We start from the raw sequence: 23,065 nt of genomic DNA, 5'->3' as shown, positions 1-23,065 counted from the left end.
TGGTATTACCAAGTCAGAGCAGGATTACTGTACATCCTGTGAATCAGCAGATTCTTGCTGACATGGGTTACACTCTGACCTGTTTTTTTTACTGATATCTACAGGATCAGTCCTACCAAGTAGCACATGAGGTTCAGTTCTTCATCTCACATTCTCACTACAGGAATTCCCCAAGGGTTAGTTCTTGGACCAAGCTTGTTCTCAGGGCTTCTCTGGTTTGATGATGACACACGTCACTTCTCTTTTCTTCTGTCTCCCAAGTCTGTCAGAGGACATCAGATCACCTTTTGGACATTTCTTCCTGGATAAAGACCTACACTATATGGCAAAAACGTTGAGGACACCTGACCAGCATACTCATATGTGCTTTTTGAACAACCCATTTCAGATTTAGTCCCCCATTGCTGTTATAAGAACTTCCTATCTTCTGGGAAGGCTTTCCACTAGATTTTGGAGCATGGAAGTGGATTTGTGCTCATTCAACCACAAGAGCATTAGTGAGGTCAGGCACTGATGTCATTTGAGGAGGTCTGGGGTACAGTCAACGTTGCAGTTCATCCCAACGGTGTTCAGTAAGGTTGAGGTCAGGGCTCTGTGCAGGCCACTCGAGTTCCTCCACTTCAGCTTTGGCAAACCATGTCTTCATGGACCTCACTTTGTGCACAGGGATTGTCATGCTGTAAAATTGTTCGAGCCTTTAGTTCCAAGGGAAATTGAAATTGTAATGTTATAGCACACAAACACATCCTATCCAATTCTGTGCTTCAGACTTTGTGGCAGCAGTTTGGGGAAGGCCCACATTTGGGCATGGTGGTCAGGTGTCCACATATTTTTAGCCATGTAGTGTGTGTTCTGAAACTCAACCTTGACAAACAGAATTGGCTACCTACTTCCCTGTACTGGATCTCAAAATCATCTCCCTCACAGTCCATATGGTGGCTAGGAATCTTTCTATGATTTTGGATGAAGTGTTCAAGTTCTCCAATCACATCAACCACCTGCAGATTTAAAGAAAGAAAAAAAAAAGAAGAAAAAAAAAAAAAGATAATTTCTTGCCTTCAGAATCCATTCACATTCTCATACAAACTCTCACTATTCTCAGGCTTCACTACTGAAAAACCTGCTTTATCCCTTCATACGTTACATCTCCTTTCCAAAGCATTGAAAATTCTGCTGCTTGTCTGTTTCATAATCTCCTAAAGTTCTCTCCTGTGACTGTCACACTGAGGTCAATTCACTGGCTTCCTGTTGTGACCGAAATTAAGTTCTTGTCCTTATAATCCAGTCATGAAAGGGTTCTGCACCACATTATCTATGCAGCCAGCTTCCTAACTACACACTTGCCTGCCAACTCATGACTATAACTTCAGGGCACTTGGCATTCCCCTCTAAGAAATATAAACATTCATTGTCCTGAATTCAGTGTCTACCATTGACACCTCTTAACACAAACGCAACAAGGCCACTAGCATTGTGGATGTCCCCTCCCACCCTCTCATGTACTCCCTTCTGTCAGAAGGTAACAGAGCATGTGTGCCACCACCACCAGATTCCAAAAAAGCTGTTTCCAAACACCTACTTGCACTAGTCAAATCCTTCCCAACACCCACCATCATGTGTGTGATTAAATGTATATGACATATAAAACTTAAATATTTTTATGTTTTTAATTTTTGGTGGTGTTTTACAACACGAGTAAGTAGTCATGTTGCCGGAAATTAAATTATCAATGTCCCAATGTGTAGTGAGCCAGGGTCCTTACCACTGCCCCAACTCATGTACACTATATACTGATTCATGACCTAGGGAGCTATGGAGCTGACCGAGACACAACCCCTGTATTCATCGTTCATGCTCACCTATTTGAATTTGTCCATTTTGATACTGGCTAGACCACTGTAACACCCATACAAACCAGCATGAGTATGTAGACCTTCAAGTTATGAATTATAACAGCTTCTCTATGAATCTGATTGCTTTAAAAAAAAAAAAAAACTTTGTATAAGAGCATCTGCCAGATACTACATATAGTAAATGTTAGCATTGTGCTTGTGCCTGTTAGTTTTGAAGCAAACATAGCTTCAAGAAGGTTCACTAAGGGGTGGCTGAGGTTTATATATTTACTCATGTCTTTTTTCAAGATTAACAGCTTGTTTAGTGATTCTGAGCTTGGGTTACTATCTGGGTGGAGTTTTATGTTTTATATATCCATGGTTCCCTTTCAAAGGGAACTTCGACGTTGTGTTTAGCATAACACTATGGGAGCGCCTCTCACGCGTGACCGGCATCTGAAGCTTGTGTAAAATCATGCCTCTTTATAGGCCTGCCATGATCAGGTGGCAATTAAGCATGTCGCGTGATATAAATATGGCACCTGTGAACCGCGCCATCAGACTTTATTATCTTCAGCCAAAGACTGCATTTCAGTTGTTTGTGTAAAGAAACAAAAAGACACCTCATTTCCTTGCTATCTTTTCTCAAAATCTCAGAATTTTTCTATCACTTTAAAAAAAAAAAAAAAAAATAGAAGAAAAAAAAAGGAATGAGCGAGAGAGAAAAATATGAGTGAGAGAATTCAGGAAGTGTGTTATAGCTTGCTCCCGTTTCATCAAGGGGAATCGTGCACACTTTCTGGGTGAAGTGTCTAGGGCTGTAGCATGCGATGGCAGCTTCGAGAGGCTGTGCATGGTAATGCCTACATTAAGCAGCTCGGCTCGCGTCTCGTGCTGTTCTCGGAAGCCGAAGCGAGTTGGGTTTCAGAGCCTCACGGATCTGGGCCGGCCACTGCCGAGCTACCAGCCGTCTCAGGTTCGGGGGATTTCTTATGGATCCGGAAGAGGAGCCGGAGACAAGCGCTGCTCTATCTCTTGCTCTGTCTTCCAGGTTCGGCTCTCCACTGGATTTTGGAGCTCGCATTGCGACTCCTCCTTCTGCTATGGAAAGCCAAATGTGGGAGAAAAAATACACACACAAAAATAATAGTAATAATTCCTCTCCGACTCCGAGGAGCCAGAAGGATGTGCTAAAAACTGAGAGCAGCATATAAAGAGCCGCTTGAAGTGATTACTAAGGCTGGATTAGCCTTTTTCTCCCCAGTGAAAGTAAATCCCTCACACTGCAGAAACTCCCCATTCTTCCAGAAGTGCATGACAAAATATCAGGCTTCTGGGGGAAAACCATGCATAAACTGTATTTACAACCCCACGATGTTGGATTATTCGGCCATTGTGGGGAATGAACTGCATGGCTATTTATCTATGCTGAAGGTGGAGGAGGCACTTGCGAGCTACCTCTCTCCATCAACGGCAGGTAATTAGGGGGGCCGACTTTGCCATCCAAGCCAAGGCCTATTGGCTTGGATAGTCTTGTAGTTAAGTCTAAAAAGCTGTCTTGCTTGTGGGTCACTGCAGAAAATGACAGTATTGCAGGCCTACCAAGCAGACCTGCTGAGTGAGCTTGACATATGGCGGAATTCAGCCAGTTCCTTCCCAGTTGTCTCGAGCTCACCCGGGCATCCACGAGTGGAGCCTGGGCCAGCACTAGTGCATGGGAGACCCAGAAGGCAAGTATGGCAGCCTGCCAACCCCCGCAGACAGCCAGGGGAACCAGGCGGCCACAGTCCTGCTACTAGGCCTGATTTGAGAATGGTCATAAAGGCCAAGCAGGCAAAGAAGAGCGGTCCTGAGGGGCTGTGGAGGGATATATCAGGGGACATGTGGTTGTTAGGGCAGTTAGCCCCCAGTGCTACTGTAGGGCCTGCCCTAGCCAAGGTTGTCTCAGTGTTCTCTGGTCAGCGAGCTGTCACAGGGCAACGAAAATCTGATGCTTTCCCTCCAATAGAATGTGGAATAGTTAACATCACTAAAAGACCATCTGGCAGCATGGAAACTACTGCCAAATGTGTCTCCATGGGTTCTGTCTACCATAGAAAAGGGTTACCGGGTCCAGTTTATAGCTCGACCCCCCCCGGTTCAGAGGTGTGCTCACCACAGTAGTCAGCACAGACCAGAGCCCGAGATTAGCGCAGGAAGTAAGATCCCTTTTGGACAAAGGGGCCATAGAACATATACCCCGTTCCCTGAGGGAGGGAGGTTTTTACAGCTATAATTTCCTGGCCCAACAAAAATAGGAGTATGCGGCCAATTTTAGATCTGCGTCATCTGAACTGTACTCTTCGGACATACAGGTTCAAGATGCTGATGCCCAAACTTATCATTTCACAGATTCGGTTTGAGGACTGGTTTTTGATGATAGATCTAAAAGGTGCATATTTCCACATAGAAATATCGCTAGCTTTATCCCCTCGCACCTTCACAAAGTGCATGGATGTCACTCTGGCTCCATTGTGACTCCAGGGCATCCGTGTACTAAACTACCTGGACAACTGGTTATTTCTTGCACGATCCAGGGAACTGGCGGTTCTGCATCGAGATGTTGTTCTCGTCCACATGAAGAGCTTGGGACTCAGGTTGAACCTCAGAAAAGTATGCTTTCCCCAGTACAGTGGACATCTTTTCTAGGGGTTATAAGGATTCTACTACGATGAGGGCATTTCTATCCCCAACATTCTATCCCCAACATCTATCCCTCAATCCTATCAACACTGAGAAAGTTAAAGCTGGATCTGGGGAGACTATTGGCAATTATGGGCCTATTGCACAGGAGACCGTTCAGTGGTGGCTGAGAAGTTGGGGTTTCGTCCAAGGATGAAACCTCTGAGAATAATCAGTGTCACGCGGCAATGCCTACGTGCTCTGAGAATTTGAGTGTCCCCAGTTTCTAGCCTTGGGTCACACTCTAGGGGTGTCTCCTTAGCACAAGACGGTAATGACAGACACCTCCCTCATGGGCTGGAGCGCGGTCTTAGACAGCTGTCCAGCTCATGGTTTCTGGTGTGGCCCTCATCTGGAGCATATAAATTGCCTAGAAATGTGGGACATATTTCTAGCACTGAAATTCCTTCTTCCTCAATTGAGAGGTCACCATATATTTACAGACAACACAGCGGTGATCTCATATACTGAACACCAGGGAGGATTATGTCCGTACCCCCTGTTCAGGCAGGCGCAACTAATTCTTCTCTGGGCAGAAGGAAAGTTTGTCAGTGAATGCAATGTACATTCTGGGAATATGGGGGCAGACATCCTGTTGATGCAGGGGCTGAGGCCCAGGAATTGGTGGCTCCATCCACAAGTGGTGGAGTCTATATGGTGAGGTTTGGCCAAGCGGGACTGCATGTGTTCGCCTCCGAGGAGACAACATACAGCCCACTGTGGTTCGCCCTCACTCCTCCTGCACAAATAGGGCTGGACGCCATGGTGCACATGTGGCCAAGGTCACATCTGTATGCTTTTCCCTTGATCGCTCTGCTCCCACAAGTTCAAGCGAGAGTTCGCCAAGACAGTCTATGTCTGCTGCTAGTAGCACTTTATTGGCCAGCTCGAATATGGTTCTCGGAGATAATATCCCTTCTAGATGGCACTCCTTGGGAGATTCCAATCCGCAGGGATCCACTGTAGACCCAGTGAACTTCGCAGTAGCTACAGTCCTGGAGTTCTTACAAGAACATTTCTCAGTGGGGTGGGCTCCTTCTACAATCAGGGTTTATGTGGTCGCCATTTCGGCCAGTCACGCCCCTGTTGATGGAGCCTCTGTGGGGCAACATCCTCTAACTTTGAGGCTTATGCATGGTGTCAGGTGGCCGAGGCCCATCTGCAGGCCATGCATAGTTTCCTGGGACCTTTCTGTGGTCATGGAAGGTCTGTCAGGTGCCCCATTTGAGCCTTTAGAGTGGATCTACTGTCTCAAGCCGGAGGGCTGATTTATCACCCTCGGCCAGAACTATGGAAACTGTGGGTCTAGCCCCTGAGGGGCACCAGCTCATAGATTCTGGTCTCACAACTGAGAATGTAAGGACCATGTTAAATACTATGTTAAATGCGCCATCCACAAGGAAATTGTATGCACTCAAGTGGCAGCTTTTTGTCTTGTGGTGTGTCAGCTAGACCCAGTGAACTGCGCAATAGATACAGTCCTGGAGCTCTTACAAGTACGTATCTCAGCGGGGTGGGCTCCTTCCACAATCAGGGTTTACGTGGCCACCATTTCGGCCTATCATGCCCCTGTTGATGGAGCCTCTGTGGGGCAACATCCTCTAACTTCGAGGTTCATGCATGGTGTCAGACGGCTGAGGCCCATCTTCAGGCTGCGCATACCTTCCTGGGACCTACCTTCCTGTGGTCCTGGAAGGTCTGTCAGGGACCTCATTTGAGCCCTTAGAGTCAGCCTCTGAGAAGTTTCTGACTCTAAAGGTAGCTCTTCTGCTGGTCCTGACATCTCTCAAGCGAGTAGGAGATCTACAAACTCTCTCTGTTGCCCCTTCCTTCCTTGACTTTGCCCCTGGATTAGCCAAGGCCTTCCTGTATCCTATGCCGGATTATATTCCTAAAGTGCCTACATTGGCTGCCCACCCTGTGGTGTTGCAGGTTTTCTGCCCTCCTCCATTTCCCACAACGGGACCAGAGAGAATGCTCCTGCTGTGTCCAGTAAGCGCTCCAGCCAGTGGCTTAAGTTGGAGCAGCTGCTGGTCTACTTTGGTGGCAACAGTAGAGGTGATGCTGTGTCAAAGCAGTGCATCTCTAATTGGATAGTGGAATCGATCTCTATTGCTTATGAGGCGCGCGGTCTCGCCACGCCTCTGGGCATAAGGGCTAATTCCACTAGGGGGGTCGCCTCCGCAAAGTCTTTGTCCAAAGGGGTATACTTACAGGATGTGTACGCTGCTGCAGGGTGGTTCTACGCCACACACATTCATTCGTTATTACAGCCTGGATATTCATTCCACCCCGCGCTTGAGTGTCTTGCAGTGACCCTCAGGTTTGGGTCTTTTTGAACGGGCCGTTCCGTCGGTATGACGCTGTAGGTATTCTCGTTCCTTTAGTGTTAGGCTAAACGCAACATTGGAGTTCCCTGAGAAGGGAACGAGACGTTGCGTAGCTTTGTTGTGTACCAGACGTTGCGTACCAGGGCAGGCCTGTGAATTGCATCTTCGCTTCAGATAATAGAGGCTGATGGTGCGGTTCACAGGTGCCATATTTATATCACGTGACACGCTTAATTGCCACATCACCTGATCATGGAAGGCCTATAAATAGGCATGATTTTACACAAGCCTCAGATGGCGGTCACGCGCGAGAGGCGCTCCCATAGTGTTATGCTAAACGCAATGTCTCGTTCCCTTCTCAGGGAACAGGGTTACATGCATAACCCAGACATTTTCCTCTGTGTTCTCTGGTTTCCTTCTCCACCAAAAAAATTAAAATAAAGAGTGTCTACACAGGCAGCTTGTTTGCATGCACTTGTTTTGATGTTGTACAGCTATTTCATTTCACACAGATTTGTTTATACCCTATTCCACTCAAATCTCTAATTTTAATGTATAAGGGCCACTGCCTGTCACTTTGAGAGTACAATTATCTACCCTAAGTTACATTAGCTAGCAACTCCTTATTTAGAATGCCAGAGTATATGGAAATATGGCTGTTGACCTATTGAAAAGAGCACTGTTTAAGATCTTTTAATTTTGTTGGCAATTCCAACAGGCATTCCTTCTGATAAACTATTGACAGCTAGTGTTATGGAAATATGGAAAAAAGCAACAATGTTACTTTTTTCCATCCTTTACAAAGCCAAAGAAAGTCTGAAGAAAAACCCTTTTTGTTGAGAGAAAGGTTACTGCACCCTTAATACAGTATAACAAGTGCATAAAATGAAGGCTTATCCTTCTTATAATGCTGTTGTAGAGTTTTGTGTTGTGTTTTCAGCTTTAGGACTCAAACACATAAAGCTGAACATGTTTCGCAGTTACCATTATACAATATATCTCCAGAGGTGTGCATGGTGAGACCTGTGCTGTGTATATAATACGAATTTGAATTATATGCACCGCACATTAAAAAAATATTCTTTTGTTCTGTTATGGAACTCTAGCTTAATCACTCAAAAAAAATGCAGCTTGTTGTTTTACCAAGAAAACAGGAAGTATAAAGAACTCTGTTCTGAAGACATGAATGCTTTTTACAGCCTGCAGGTATTTCAAAACTATGTTGGTATTTTATACACAATGAAGATACTTTTGAACAGTTTCAATAGTTAATGATCAGTATGTGATGCAAGTACTGGATGCAGGGAAGTAGCGTGAGTGCTGAAGATATTTTGGAAGAATAAACAAACAAACAAACAAGCAAAAGAAGATGAAGGCATCAGCATCAAAAACCACCCATCACCAAATTCCAGGAAGAAAAAAGGGGCCTCAAACCATGAGCAGGCCCAGCCTTTGTACTCTTCCCCGAAATACAAACAAATTAGTCTGCATGGGCAGAACATGACACAGGCTGGTAGGCTGGTAGGTAGGCAGACTGCAATGCTAAGAGGGGGGAGAAAGAGAAGTTAGACAAAAATGGAAAACCTACAAAGCATGTGTGAGAGAGCATCAGCAATGATATTCTTGTTGCCTTTATTATGACAAATATTTAATTTGTATGGCTGTAAAAACAGCAGCGATCACATCAGTCCCTGCTTCTTGTTCCATAAACGATATAAATAAGATAAATAAACTTCACCAAATCCACAACTGTACACTTTTCTTCATTAAACAACAACACAATTTTTATTAATCTTAGATTATGTGGAATGCCCTTCGTGCAAGTCCCTGTGTGTGAACTGTTATTGTAGAAACATAATATGTGCATCAATATAAACCTATTGTTCACGTCCATGAGGTTATATAAATAATATTGCACAGCTTCTGACCAATCAGATTTGAGAATTAAATAATATAATTTAAATAAATTTATTTGTATAGACAAGCTGCACCAGAACATCTGCCACAGAAGTGCCGGTTCATGCTTAGGAACCTTGAGTTGCTGAACTCAAAGATTTTTTCTTTGTTTGTATGTTTGTTTTCGTATGTTGATCAGTGGGGTGGCATGCTGGCAGAGCAGGTGGCATTACCAGCATGATTGTGAGCTCAGGTTAATGTCTGTGTGGAGGAAACAGGTCTGGAGTCTATCTAGACAACCACGGCTGCCTCTCACTGTGCGCAGCAAGCAGCATGCACAGTGTCTCAGATAATTATAAGATATAAGACACTAATTGTTAGCATTTAGCTCCTCATAGTATTTTTTCCACCTTGTATAATTAAAGGTAAGGGGGAAAGTAGGGAAAAACAGTTGTCCCATGTGATTGACGTTGGTATAACTTTAGGCACACCTCAGAAATAAAATTGCTACTGAAAATTTTTTCCTCTCAATACTTTTTTTAATGAGAATAAATAACTGGTTATATATAGCCACTATATATAGCCAAGGGGTCAAATATGCAGAATATGCTGGAAAAGCAAAGAATGTGCAGGACCTGTAGAACAGTGGGCCGTTTAACTGCTCAGGACAAATAAGCGACTCATGAACAACTATCACAAAACAAAAACACAGTCGTGAATTATCCAGGTAACAACACCCAGTATTAAGAATCAAGGGTATGTAAAAATTTTAAACGGAGTAATTTTTTATAAATTCAGCTATTATCTTGTCTTGTGGACTATATGTTATGTGAAATAGCTTATTCAGGACAGAACTAAATAAAAAAAACAACATGGGATTTTTATGACTCTCTTATTTTGTTAACAGTATTAAGAATTAGCAGATATTGCAAGGGGTATGTAAACTTTTGGGCACAACTGTATATATGTATATTTATTTCAGCTTAGTGGTTAGTACGTTTGCCTGGCACCGCCGGGGTTTTCTGCATAAAACCTATTTTCTTTTTTTTTTCTTTTTTTTTTTCTTTTTTCCTTTTAATTTATTTATTCATTTTCATATGATTCATTTACATGTAATTAATTTTCATGTGATTCATTTACATGTGATACATTTTTAATGTAATTCATTTTCATGTGATTCATTTACATGTGATTCATTTACTGATTTGCTTCTCTTTAAATCCAGTTTTAGACTGTGATATTACAAAGGTCTTTCCAGATTATTACTTGCCACACTGTATGAGATAACCCCAATAAAATTGCCTGAATTCTATAATATAATTTGCTCACCATGTTAGGTTTAAATCCTCTAAAAACAGATTCGCAATTGACTAACATTACTCTGTTCCAGTTCACATCCTTAAAAGCAAATTTTTTGTGCCTATTTTTTAAAATACAGTAAGACTACTTCTTCCACCATCTTAATGTGCAGAAAAAAAGCCATCTAAAGTAATCCTGATGAAACAACATCCACAAGTGAATTTGACTGTCAGGTAGTCACATAAATGTCTAGTATACAACAATAACTATCACATCCTGCACCCCACTTTTGAGGAAGCGTTTGGAATAATAAGACTGATGTAGTTTGCATGCAAACATTCAAATAATGAATCATTTAAATAATTGAAATATCTTTTTAAACACTACATTCATTTTGATGGCTGCAGCCTTAAGATCCTGTATATGTTTGATTATATTTGTTGTTGTTATATTGTTGTTAAATAATGAATTTATATTCCATGTCTTTCTTGTGTATATATATGATTAAAAGGCACAGGCTTTTTCCACACATTGGATGTCCTATAATTTTATGATGACATTCTGTACTTTGTTGATTATCTTTCATATTAAAAAAAAAAAAAAGGCCTGCTTTGGTAGTCTTACTATCCATTTGACTGGAGGCCAAAGAATTGCAGGACACTGGTTATCCTTTTCCATCATTAATTTTCACCCTCCATGCCCCACAACCCTCCTCGGCCTGATTAATTTTCACCCTAGCATGTAGCCCAAATGCTAATTAAGCAACTCTGGGGAGGCACAAGATTCATGAGCAGTGCTGACTCCTGCCATTTCGATTCAGCGGAGAGCGGAAATGTCATGACATCCTCTAGTTATGTTTATGCAAAGTTTCCAAGCTGTAAAACGACCTCTTTCTTTTTTATGATTCATGTCAAGTGACATTTTTGAACTTCTTTTTCCCCCTCAACAGCCCTTACGTTCAGCTGGATTTTTAATGAATATCCATCATACGTGAAACAGGATTCACGAAGGTTCGTGTCACAGGAGACGGGGAACCTGTACATTGCCAAGGTGGAACCATCTGATGTGGGCAACTACACATGTGTCGTCACCAATACTGTCACAAAAACACATGTTCATGGCCCTCCCACTCCTCTTATACTGCGCACTGATGGTGAGTCACTAATAAATTGTGTCATGTAAGAACAAGCTCTTTTTAAATGTGTTATTCAAATGTTTTATTGTTCATGTTGTCCTATCTTGTTGAGTCAGAAACCATATATATATATATATATATATATATATATATATATAGTGTGTGTGTGTGTGTGTGTGTGTGTGTGTGTGTGTATATATATATATATATATATATATATATATATATATATATATATATATATATATATATATATATATATATATATATATACATACATCTTGTCCTATCTTGTTGACTCAGAAACCATATTTTCATATAAATCAGAATGTATATATATATTGAAGAGGCTTACCAGCACATGCTTTGTTGCCTTTTGTTAGCATTATCAAGTTTGTCCTCTACTTGTCCAATTGTGAGATGTCTGAACCAAGATTTACAACTGAGATTAGCTGTATTCACTAAGAATTATAAAAGAAAAAGAAAGAATAGCTTGAAAATATTAGAATAAACCCAGAAAAGTCTTGGCATTCTGGTGTAATGCCATAAACTCTCACTGAACAGAATCACAAACTGCACTGAAGAACTGTGAGTGAGGTATTCGTCCTCTCTTGACTCTTTGTTTATGTATGGGTTTGCTACAAAATATGAAATAATGATTAAAGTGTTTAAATATTATTTTAAAGCTAACATTACTGTAAAAGTATTTCTAATTTTAACCACAGATATTTGTTGGTGTAGTTAATTAGAAAACCGTGAAATATCATATAATTGAGTGATCTACTTCTACTCAAATGTTCAAATCGTAATTTGCATGTTAAAAATCACATTTCTTTCAGTTGAACATGGGAAGAGAAAAATCACTAGATCGCCACAGCTTGACCAGTGTGTCTGCATTGACAGGAGCATGCTGTGTTACACACTAGCGATAAGAATCTCTTTAAATGCCCTTTCTCACAGCCTAGCAGCTATCAGAGATAACATAAGCCTTATACAATCGCTACACATGACTCCTGTTCACAGAATGTCTAAATAAAGTGACCTTACAAGAATTCTAAAGTAATATGGATGACAAACAGCAAAAGCACAACCAAAAATATGATATGTTTTTATCAATATGTCACACAGCAGAATTTGCATAAGCAATAAAAACCACCAAACCCGCATTTCAATATGTACATGTGAAATGAGGTTTTATTCTATGAGCACTTCTTTCTTCAGGTGTTATGGGAGAATATGAACCAAAGATTGAAGTGCAATTTCCAGAGGTGGTCCAGGTTGCTCAAGGTGCAACTGTGAAACTTGAGTGCTTTGCTTTGGGCAAGTAAGTGTGCTGTAGTTTACTTTTAATAGAAAATAAAAGCAGGATATATACATCCTGTTGACATATGCATCACAAATAGAAAACATTCACATTATATGTGATGTAGTATAATTTTCTTCTTATAAAACAACAACACATTAAGCATAATACAAATGTAAATCAGAAATTTAATGAACACAATTAATAGTTTGTATTCGTTTTATCTCATCCTCAACCAAGTCCTGTCCCTTCCATAATATGGAGACGTGTTGACGGCATCCCATTCTCCCGTAAAGTGGACATGAGGAAGGCCAGTGGCATCCTGGAGATCCCGTATTTTGAGCAGGATGACACCGGCACCTATGAGTGTGTCGCTGAGAACTCCAAAGGGAGGAACTCAGTGCAGGGCAAGCTCTCTTTCTATGGTGGGTTCTCACAAATCACATGAATATATTGACCATGACAAGCCATAATCCTGACACATTCCTTCTGAGAAAAAAAAAGTATGATGTAGAGATGGTGTATGTGCTACTAGCTAGATTATATGGGGGTGTATTTTCAACAGCACATGAAAATGATTAAAGCATCCCAGCCATGAATCCACTAATATTTTTATCCAGATTAGAAAGGATGAAGAGACGACCTTGTACTTCATCTTATCTGTGTGTGTGTGTGTGTGTGTGTGTGTGTGACTCTACCAGATGGCACCGTGACTGACAGGTTAAGTGTACTTTACTTAGAGCATACAGTCACATGTGCCATTCAGGAACTCATTCAGTGTGTCACCATCTGGATAGAGCACGACACCTGTTATTATTCATTCTGATGAAGTGCTTTAGTAATGGATGTTGTGTAATAATATCAAAGTTAAACTGTATCTTTTAATTGCAGCACAAACTGTTTAAGTCCTCAGTACCATGTTAGTCATTTAAATTGTGTGTGTGTGTGTGTGTGTGTTGGGGGGGGACAATTAAAACATGTTAAGTGTCTCTTTAGATATACTCTATGGTAAGCATTAACAAATTAAGCCTGGATGATTTAGTTTGGTTGTAAATGAATACAGCATTTAGATGATTATCAGTAATTCATGCACTTGCATTAGTCGTTATGCACCTTTGGTTCCCGAGACCATTTTAATAATAATAATAATAATAATAATAATAATAATGAATCCGAATCATAAAAACAAGATTTTGATCAGAAATTACTAGACCTACATGTTTCTATCTAAGGATAAGTGGCCAGTAGGCATATGTAGAGAAGCATATTTAATCTAGACTTTCATATGAACGGCTCATGACCTTTTCCCTCCACCACCACACTGGCAAGGCCGAATTGCTCACATGAGACAGCTCCCTATTAAGTAAGTACCTGTAGGCAACAGAGCACTGGGATTTATCCTCTCCTTATGGGAGTGCTCGCTAGTGCTAGTATTCGCATTAGCTCACGTTTGCATTACTGCTGATGCCCAATGGCCCATATACAGGAATAGCCTTCAAAGAGCTGAATGTTTTATTATCCTTTTCATGTCACTGTTTATACCCTATGACATGGAATGCAAGGGGACAAGTTTCTTGACAAAAAAAAAAGGTAGAGTAAAATTAGAGAGGGCATAAAATGTGCATAATTAGAAACATAGCAGCCGTGACTGTATACTCTATATACAGTACTGTGTAAAAGTGTTAGGTACCCTATTTTTTTTTTTTTCTCAGAAGATATTTTATTATACAGAGTGTCTCAAAAGCCTCCATACATAGGGGAAATGAACACGTTTTAGCAAAATGTAACTTTCTCAACAAGATTGACATTTCTTTGTCGACTCGTGTTAACACATCTGGTGTTACTGTATGCATGTAATTGCATGTCCATTGCAACCTTGCAACAGCTTCCCAATACAGCCATTAGAATGATTTCAATATGTTCTTCTGTTGTCAAAGACATTGTTATAGGCTATATGAAAAAACACTGTACTATAAGCTAAGTATGAAATATTTTGGAAGACATTTTGCTAAAAAGTGTATTTCCCCTATGTATGGAGACTTTTGGGACACCCTGTAGATATTTAGGTTAAGACTTCTGCATTATTGAGTCAGTACAAAAAAAAAATATTTCCAACCATGACTTTTACAAAAAAAAAAAAAAAAAAAAAAAAATTAATGCTACAGAAAAATGTTTGTATGGCAATAAAGAACACAACATATTATATAACAGACCACTTTTGAGACAAAAAAAAAAAGCATAATGAAGGCTACTGGGTTTTGCATGCAAAAAAAAAAAAAAAAGCAGGTGTGACACTCAAAGTCTTCAGAAGAACTGTGGTAGATTCTTCATGATATGCAGTAAAATGTACTAGCCAATATCCTAATAACTGCACAAATTGTACCAGAGACTACTGATTTTTTTAAACAAAGTGGTGTCAAACCAAATACTGACTTTGTTTAGTTTATTTCTTCTTACTGCTATTTATAGTATTTTTTTGTGTGTAGAAATGTTTAATTTCATTAATTTTTATTTTTTAATTTCATTAAGGCATCAGCATTTCTTTGAATGTGCGAAGGCTATTGCACAGTACTGTGTGTGTGTGTGTGTGTGTGTGTGTGTGTGTGTGTACTACTGAAACCCACCAGCACCAGCCTTTATCTGGTTTGAGGTGGCTTAATAATTTATGGTAGTTCTCCTTGATTTTCCATCAATGCCCGCTGCTGTTTCATTTCCCACTCTTCTCTTCTGCCTTGGTCTATAAGTCAGCCACAGTCATCCAGGGCATAAGTCATTTCTGTGCATTAAATAATTTGCCATTACTTACAAGCCACTTTGAAGCATTCAAGCCTGTATGCAGACACTGTGGTATGCCAGAAGCTGTGCAAATCCTATTTCAGTAGGATTAGCCTGCAGATTGGTGCTCCTGTCTTTCTTCCTCTCTGTCCATTTCTGTCTCTTTTTCCCCTCTTTTCCCTTTCTTTTTTCTCAGTCAGGTGATAAAAATCTGTAATCTTATTTTGAAGTCCCGTGGAATTAGGCCTGTAAGACATTCGTCAGCAGAGCCAGGGAATGTGCCGATCGATAAGCCTATCTCATGTTTATCGCTTCCACCGGCAGTTGAGGGAGACACACTCACCCTCCCTTAGAGCTGCCCTCCTCTCTGCTTGCGTCGACTTGATTAGCAAGCCAGTGCAGGTGGTTTTTGCACCATTTTCCTACCTAGTTCAGAAGAAGGGAGTGACAACAGGCTTTTAATGTTATTCAAAGGACATCTTAAAAGAGAGCTATTTATTGGCAGTTTTAGCATATCTATGATATCCTCTGTGAACTCTGTTGAGTGATGGTACTAAAATATGCAGTGAAAAAGTGTATTGTTTACTGTTATTGTTTACAGCAAAAATTGTATTGTTTACTTATGCCTGATACAGAAATAGACTGATAATCATGGATTTCATTGCACTTTTTCCAGTTACTCTTACCTATAGTGTCTTTGCGTTTGGGCAGTGTGCTGTGTGGCTTACTCAGGTCCTTGATTTACACCATGGGGGCTAAAAGTCAATACTCTTTCAGCAGGTGAAAGATAGACTGTAGGGATAAGAAGAGGAGGGAAAAAACAGCATCATAAAGGTTATAGAAGTTTCACACAGAAGGCACGCTTGCTGGGCGAGTAGGTACATCGTGTTTAAAAAAAAAAAAAAGCAATTACAGTTTAGGAGCAAACAAATAGATATTAATTTTTCTCTGGGCTATTTTTTGGACCTCTTGTCAGTCTGCCCTTTGCTAAAAAAATATGATACTGTATGTCTTTGTTGGTTTTGTGTAGAATAATGTGGTAAAGTGTAAAAACTAATTTGTAGAGGTACTAACATAATGTGGTGTACAGGAGTTCACATTCAACCTTCACATTCAGAGTATGCTCTTGGGCATTTGCTCAATAATTAACCAGGTTTGAGTTACATACCTTTAAAAGATAGGAATCAATATGACTCATGTATAATTAAAGCATGATCTGCTTTAATGGGATTTTGTGAAGGACTTTATGGTATGGCCCATGAACAAGTGAATATTCAATTCAGTCATGTAGTGCACCAAGCACGATTTCTTTGCAATTGATGTACTCCAAAAATGTATGTAACAATATATGTATATTATGCATCATTTCCTACAATACAGAGTGGTTGACTTAGTCTTGCTGTTTTGAATGTTTTATGTCTGGAATCAATCTACCTTTTGTTCCCCTTGTTTTTATTTTCTTGTGCAGCTCCTCCACACATGATTGAAAAACCACAGGACATGCAAAAGGCCATTGATGACTCTCTGGTGTGGGAGTGTATGGCCATAGGCAAACCCAAACCCTCCTATAGGTGGATGAAGAATGGAGAAAATTTGGAACCTACAGAGGTTTGTTATATGTTTGAACACTTTCTTATTAATAATCTAATAAAGGCATATTTGTCAATTCACTTACTGCATTTGAATTTTATAGTTCATTCTAAAGACAAACCACAAAATACCAAAGGCAATAATTCTGGGTCATGCCAGGGGTTCTGTGTAACACCTGGATACCACCTTGTGCACATGCATCCTGAGATCCTCTAACAAGGTCACATAGTGCCATACGACCCAGTATTTGCCATACATCAGTGACTCCTTCTTTTATTTCTTTTCTTTTCCACACACTTCTTGTTTTTCTTCTTACCTGTGCACATCTGTCTACATGATTATGGTATGCATACTGTATATCCATGTAGCAGCTTGTAACCATGGTCAGAAGTAGCTGTTAGCCTCCACTCATTTAGTTGTACCTTGGATGCTAGTTGGTTTTCCCTCATGACCATTACTGCCCTGCATAAATATAGCATGCACTGTTGAATGCTGACCCTGATGATTTAACTGGATATCCAGGGCCAAGGTATGCAGTGAGACCAACATCAATGTTGGATGCTGGCTCAGAGATGAGTATAGTCAAAGTCTAAACAACTTGCTAGTGACAGCAACAGACATGACTTAAGTGTAATCAGTAATCCAGAGCATGGCACACTGAGGTTTGCAATTTTCGACAGCGCATTCCTTATAGCTTAGTTATCAGAAATTTTTTCTTGCGCCTTCTCAGACTCTAGTCTTAGCAGTGTCTGAATACAGACCTGGTTTTGCCCCTGATGGCTCTCATTGTCTATGGCAGGCTTTAAACTAATTGTGACAGAAGATGGCTGTGACTCAAGTGGGGTTGCTTGGCACAACGCAACCCACAACTTTTCTTCAACTATCACCAGAGAGTGCTATTAAGTCCTATTTATCAGAGTCATATTATACAAATATGTCCTGCAAGACTTTGGTTCCCACTACCGCTTTTACTAGTTTTTGGAACCCCCTGGTGGAACCCTACATGAGAAGATCTGCTTTTCAAGATGGACAGTGAGACAGGTTGCCTGTGTCTTTGAGTATTGCCTCCATCCTCCAAATTCTTGTAGGAGCCCAATCTGAGACCTCCCTTTTGTGTTCGAGTCCCTTAAAGACCCTTCATATACTGTAAGCCTGTGTGTTGATTTGGAAAATGTGTCTTCGAATACTCCTCTTGCTAGCAATCACGTCACCTACAAGAGGAGTTGCATGCTCTGATGATAAGCTCAGCTTACCTGTACTGGTTGCCAGATGATTCTGGAATGACCTTGTGTCTCAATCCAGGATTTCCCCTGGCTGTTAGGAGGGCTGAAATTAAATGCTAGCTACAGTGCATCTAGAAAGTATTCACAGCGCTTCACTTTTTCCACATTTTGTTATCTTACAGCCTTATTCCAAAATGGATTAAATTCATTATTTTCCTCAAAATTCTACAAACAATACCCCATAATGACAACGTGAAAGAAGTTTATTTGAAATCTTTGCAAATTTATTAAAAATAAAAAACAAAAAAAGCACATGTACATAAGTATTCACAGCCTTTGCCCTGACACTCAAAATTGAGCTCAGGTGCATCCTATTTCCACTGATCATCCTTGAGATGTTTCTACAACTTGATTGGAGTCCACCTGTGGTAAATTCAGTTGATTGGACATGAATTGGAAAGGCACACACCTGCCTATATAAGGTCCCACAGTTAACAATGCATGTCAGAGCACAACCAAGCCATGAAGTCCAAGGAATTGTCTGTAGACCGGAGTTGTATGATCCCTAACACTGGCAGCTAATAAAAAATACTTAGGAAATTCTTAATTAGGGACACAAAAATTCTACTCATCTTTCAGTGAATTACATGAGCATTCAAGCAGTTTATAATTTTTTTTCTTTATCTATTGAGGAAGGCGTTTGTTTATATGTGTCAGACCGAAACAAACTACAAAATGGTTCACTGATTCTAGACCACAATGATGGCACATACACTGTAATTTTCCATTAAATCTCTGAACACAGACAGGAGAATTTAATCGCTTTTTACCCACAGGCCAAGAGATGAAAGCTTATAAACCTTTACTGTTTGCCAAACTTGCTGTCTTTGCTTTGTACTTGTTTGTACAATTCAATTGCACACAATAAACAAGATTCACTTTTTTTTTTTTTTTAATCTATTCCATGTATCCATAACCTTTTGTAATATTTAGCTTTTATTTGTTGACTGTTTGTCAGGTGATGTATCTACAAAAGACTCAATAGGCAAGTTTCCATGCACTTTTTGCGCTGTTCTTTTATCAACAAAGTGAAAACGCGTTTAAAAAGAAATAAATAAAAGGTTTGCAAAATCTTCCACCTGTTTCTATCCAATTGGCCTTTATCCTTGAAAATACCAAATTGTTGCATAAGTTTTGGTGTATCACAAAAGAAATCTGCCAGTTCCATACATAATTTAGTGTATATCACGAATTGTGTACCTTTTACATCCCACATATCCTCAAATCTTTGTAAAATGGAGAGTATTGAGACAATTAATTGAAATTAGCCAGCTTACTGACATTTTATTTTCACAAATAATTACAATTGTATGAAATGTCAGAAGATGATGTCAGAATAGGAGAGTTGCTGTTATGGGCTGTTAGGGCCCCAAGTAACTGCCCTTATGTGACAAAGCCCGAATCTGGGAGAGAATATGCAGTAGGGCATTCTGGGCGGTAGTGGTTGAGAGACACTTCACAGAAAGTCTCTGTCTGCAACATTTTAGAATGTCATAGCTCACGTTTGAGATGCTGTGCCAATTAATTGGTCCTGATGTTGCGCCCATTGCAGGTTGCCACTGACCACCAGTTCTGATCCAAAAGCAGATTGCCATCACCCTGTTTAAGCTGGCAACCTGTGCCAACTACAGAGTAGTGGGGCAAACTTTCAGGGTTAGTAAAATGACTGTCCATCGATGTGTACATGTTGTGTGTACAGCAATTAAATAAAAATGAATACGGCATTATATCAGGCTGCTGAATGCAGGAGAGGCCAATGAAATTGCATACCATAATTCCTAGGCAGATCTTGTGCCCCAGGTTTATGGTGGATGGCACGCACATTCCTATTCTTCCCTCGATGGATGGCTACTGCGTTTATATAAATTGCAAAGGGTGACCATCTATTGCTCTCCAGGTACTCCACACATTTTTTTTTGTAAATGCCATTGTTCCCGACAAAAACATTTCCAAACTATTTGAAGTATTGACATACAATTTATGTGCTAAAGTTAAATGAAAAAAAGATTATGTCGATACGTGAAATTTTATCGGTAAACATTTAAATGGGCTAAAAAATCCTTGGATGGAAATGTATTTATAGTTCAAGAATATCCTCAGTCCCTCAGGATGCAGAGAATGAATACGGGTTACAATGGCTTGCATTGAACTTCTTTATTTAGCAGCAAACAGCAAGACAAAGGTTGGCTAAACCTTCCCCGGGTAAAGCTTTCCCACACAAGAAATTTAAAAAAAATTATTAATAATTAAATAAACACCACTACTAGTCTGTCCCCCGTTAAAACATTTCCCTCAGGTAACTTTTCAGAACTAAAAGTCACATTCCCACAGAAATTATTTATACATACACATATTACACATATTTAAATAAGGAGTGAAAAGAATTTAAAATACACTTAATTAACTCTTTATTAGGAACACCAGTACATTTATGTAATTATTATGAATGGCTGATCTCCTGAGATTTTTTTTCACTCTTTAGAGTTTACATAGAATGGTAAATATGTTACAACAACAGAAAACCACATTGGGTTCCACTTCTGCAGCATCAACATCAGAAAGGCATTTCTGCCGGCTGAACTGCCACTTATTGGATGATTTATTATTATTATTATTATTATTATTATTTTACCATTCTGGGTATATCTATAGCTGTTTTTTTCTGAAAATCCCAGAAGATTTACAATTTTTTAAATACTCACCCAGCCCGTCTGGGACCAACAACCATGCTATGGTGAATGTCAGAAGATGACAAATTTCCACCCTCTAATTTTGATATGAACATTAACTGAGGCTTTGTATCTGCACGATTCTATGCACTGTGCTACTGCCACATGATTGACTAGCTGGAAAAAGTATTGTGGGTATTACAGTGGATATAAAAAGTCTACACACCCCTGTAAAAATGGCAGGTTTTTGTGATTTGAAAGACAAATGACAACTAAGATAAATTTTGTCAGATATTTTTTCCACCTTTAAAGTAAAATTGCAAAACCTTTTTAGGGGGGAAAAAAATCCTTTTGTGTACACCACTCAATCTTTTTGGGTAAGAGTCTATCAGCATGGCACAAATTATTTTTCATCTTCCTTACTAGCAGATGCCTGAAAGTTTTGCAGTAAAATCGACTGGTATTTATAGCTACTCGTGATTCCCTCCACTTGCATGAAAGCAGATCTAAAGCATGGTGCTGCCACCACCATGCTTAACCAAGAGTATGGTCTTCTTTTGGTAATGTGCTTTTTGCACCAAACAAACATTTTGGAATTATGGAATTATTATATCTTTTGGAATTGATCTCATCAGACCATAACACATTTTGCCACAAGGTTTGGGGTGATTCAGAGGGGCTTGGAAGGTTTTTTTTTTTAGAGAAAGGGCTTTCGTCTAGCCACACTACTCCATAGCCCAGACATGTGAAGAATATGTGAGATTGTTGTCATGTGCAGAGAGTAATCAGTACTTGTCAGATATTCCTGTAGCTCCTGTAATATTGCCGTTGGTCTCTTGACAGCCTTCCTGGTAAATTTTTGAGAGATGTTCTGTTCTTGTTCTTGATGTCACTGTGGTGATCCTTTTTCTCTGTTTGTTGATGATGGCCTTCATGATGTTCCATGGTACATGTAATGTTTTGGAAATTCTTTTATACCCCTCTCCATATTGATACCTTTCAACAAGTGAAATACCATGCATGCTTTGTAAGCTCTTTGCGGACCATGGCTTCAGCAGTCAGATGAAACCAAGATGATGTCAAGAAAATCCTACAGAAACAGCTGGTCTTTATTTGGGTTTAATCAGAACAATTTCATTGATGATGGCTGTACTTTTGAACAGGAGATGAGTGTGATTGTTTCATTCTCAAGACAGCCACATCCCCAATTATAAGAGAGTGTGAACACTTATGCAACCAGGTTATTGTGACCTTTTTTTATTATTATTATTTCTCCCTATTTTTATTTATTTTTTTATTTTATTTTATTATTTTTTTTTTTTTACTGTTTTCTACTTAATTTTTTATACATTGTAATTATACATTGAGGGTGGAAAAGGTTCTGACATGATTTATCTGGGTTTCTTTTTTTTTTGCATCATAAAAACCTGCCATTTTAACAGGGGAGTGTAGACTTTTTATATCCACTGTATTACTGTGGCCGTTGAGTGTATATGCTGTAAGCATGAGGTAGGACTGAATTATTCTAATGAGTAACAACACTATGACTTTAGTGTGACTCTTCACAATGTAATGTAATGTGAGAGTCCATGGTATGGCATAGCAAGTATGGAAGCCATGGGGTTCAATTTGCAACCTACCAGTTGTTAGTCCATAACCTCAGAGCTACTACTGTAGAATATTTACTAGATTTTCAAACACAGTACAGATTTTTTTTAATTTAATATTCTACTGGCAGAATGCCAAGGGCATGATTTATATAGATGAAGGAATCAATACAGAGTATATAACAGTTTTCAAATGGCATTGTCTGCATCAGTAATCATTCTGATAACTAAAGGTCATAGATTCTGCAGAAGTAGGAAGCATTGAGTAATGCCATTCACAGACGTTCATTATACTTAATTAACACAGACTCTACCCCTTTTATTCTTTCTGCTATGTGTATCTGAATGGAACATTGCTAAGGTGACCTGTTAAAAACTTGTGCTTTTTGTCTCAGAGGGTTCTTATGAAATGAGTGTTCTCATAGAGACAGAATTATTAGACAGTGACACCAGGCATGTACATTGAAGTGACCTGCTGCTGCAGATGGTCTGCCTCAGGTCCTCCCCCACACAGAAACTGCTGATTTAAGAGGACTGTTACGCTTAATTAATAGAACGTGCCAAGCTCTACTAGACTGATGTACACCACCATATGTTTTTCGATGCTGGTGGACCCTTTTTTAAT

At 39.7% G+C, this 23,065-nt stretch overlaps 1 protein-coding gene across 1 annotated transcript in view; it reads left to right on the top strand.

Annotated features, from left to right (window-relative positions):
- Positions 1-23,065, top strand: part of cntn4 (contactin 4) — a 284,000-nt gene that overhangs the window by 142,415 nt on the left and 118,520 nt on the right. Inside the window, exons 6-9 of the mRNA XM_053636675.1 lie at positions 11,028-11,231; positions 12,435-12,537; positions 12,757-12,941; positions 16,760-16,899. Of these exons, the coding sequence (XP_053492650.1) occupies positions 11,028-11,231; positions 12,435-12,537; positions 12,757-12,941; positions 16,760-16,899 (632 nt within the window). The remainder of the gene's footprint in view (positions 1-11,027; positions 11,232-12,434; positions 12,538-12,756; positions 12,942-16,759; positions 16,900-23,065) is intronic.

This window comes from Ictalurus furcatus, chromosome 11, assembly GCF_023375685.1.
Source record: "Ictalurus furcatus strain D&B chromosome 11, Billie_1.0, whole genome shotgun sequence".
In the NCBI taxonomy this organism is placed as follows: domain Eukaryota; kingdom Metazoa; phylum Chordata; class Actinopteri; order Siluriformes; family Ictaluridae; genus Ictalurus; species Ictalurus furcatus.
The sequence above is the reverse complement of the archived record's forward strand: the minus strand, read 5'-3'. Positions and strand labels throughout refer to the sequence as shown.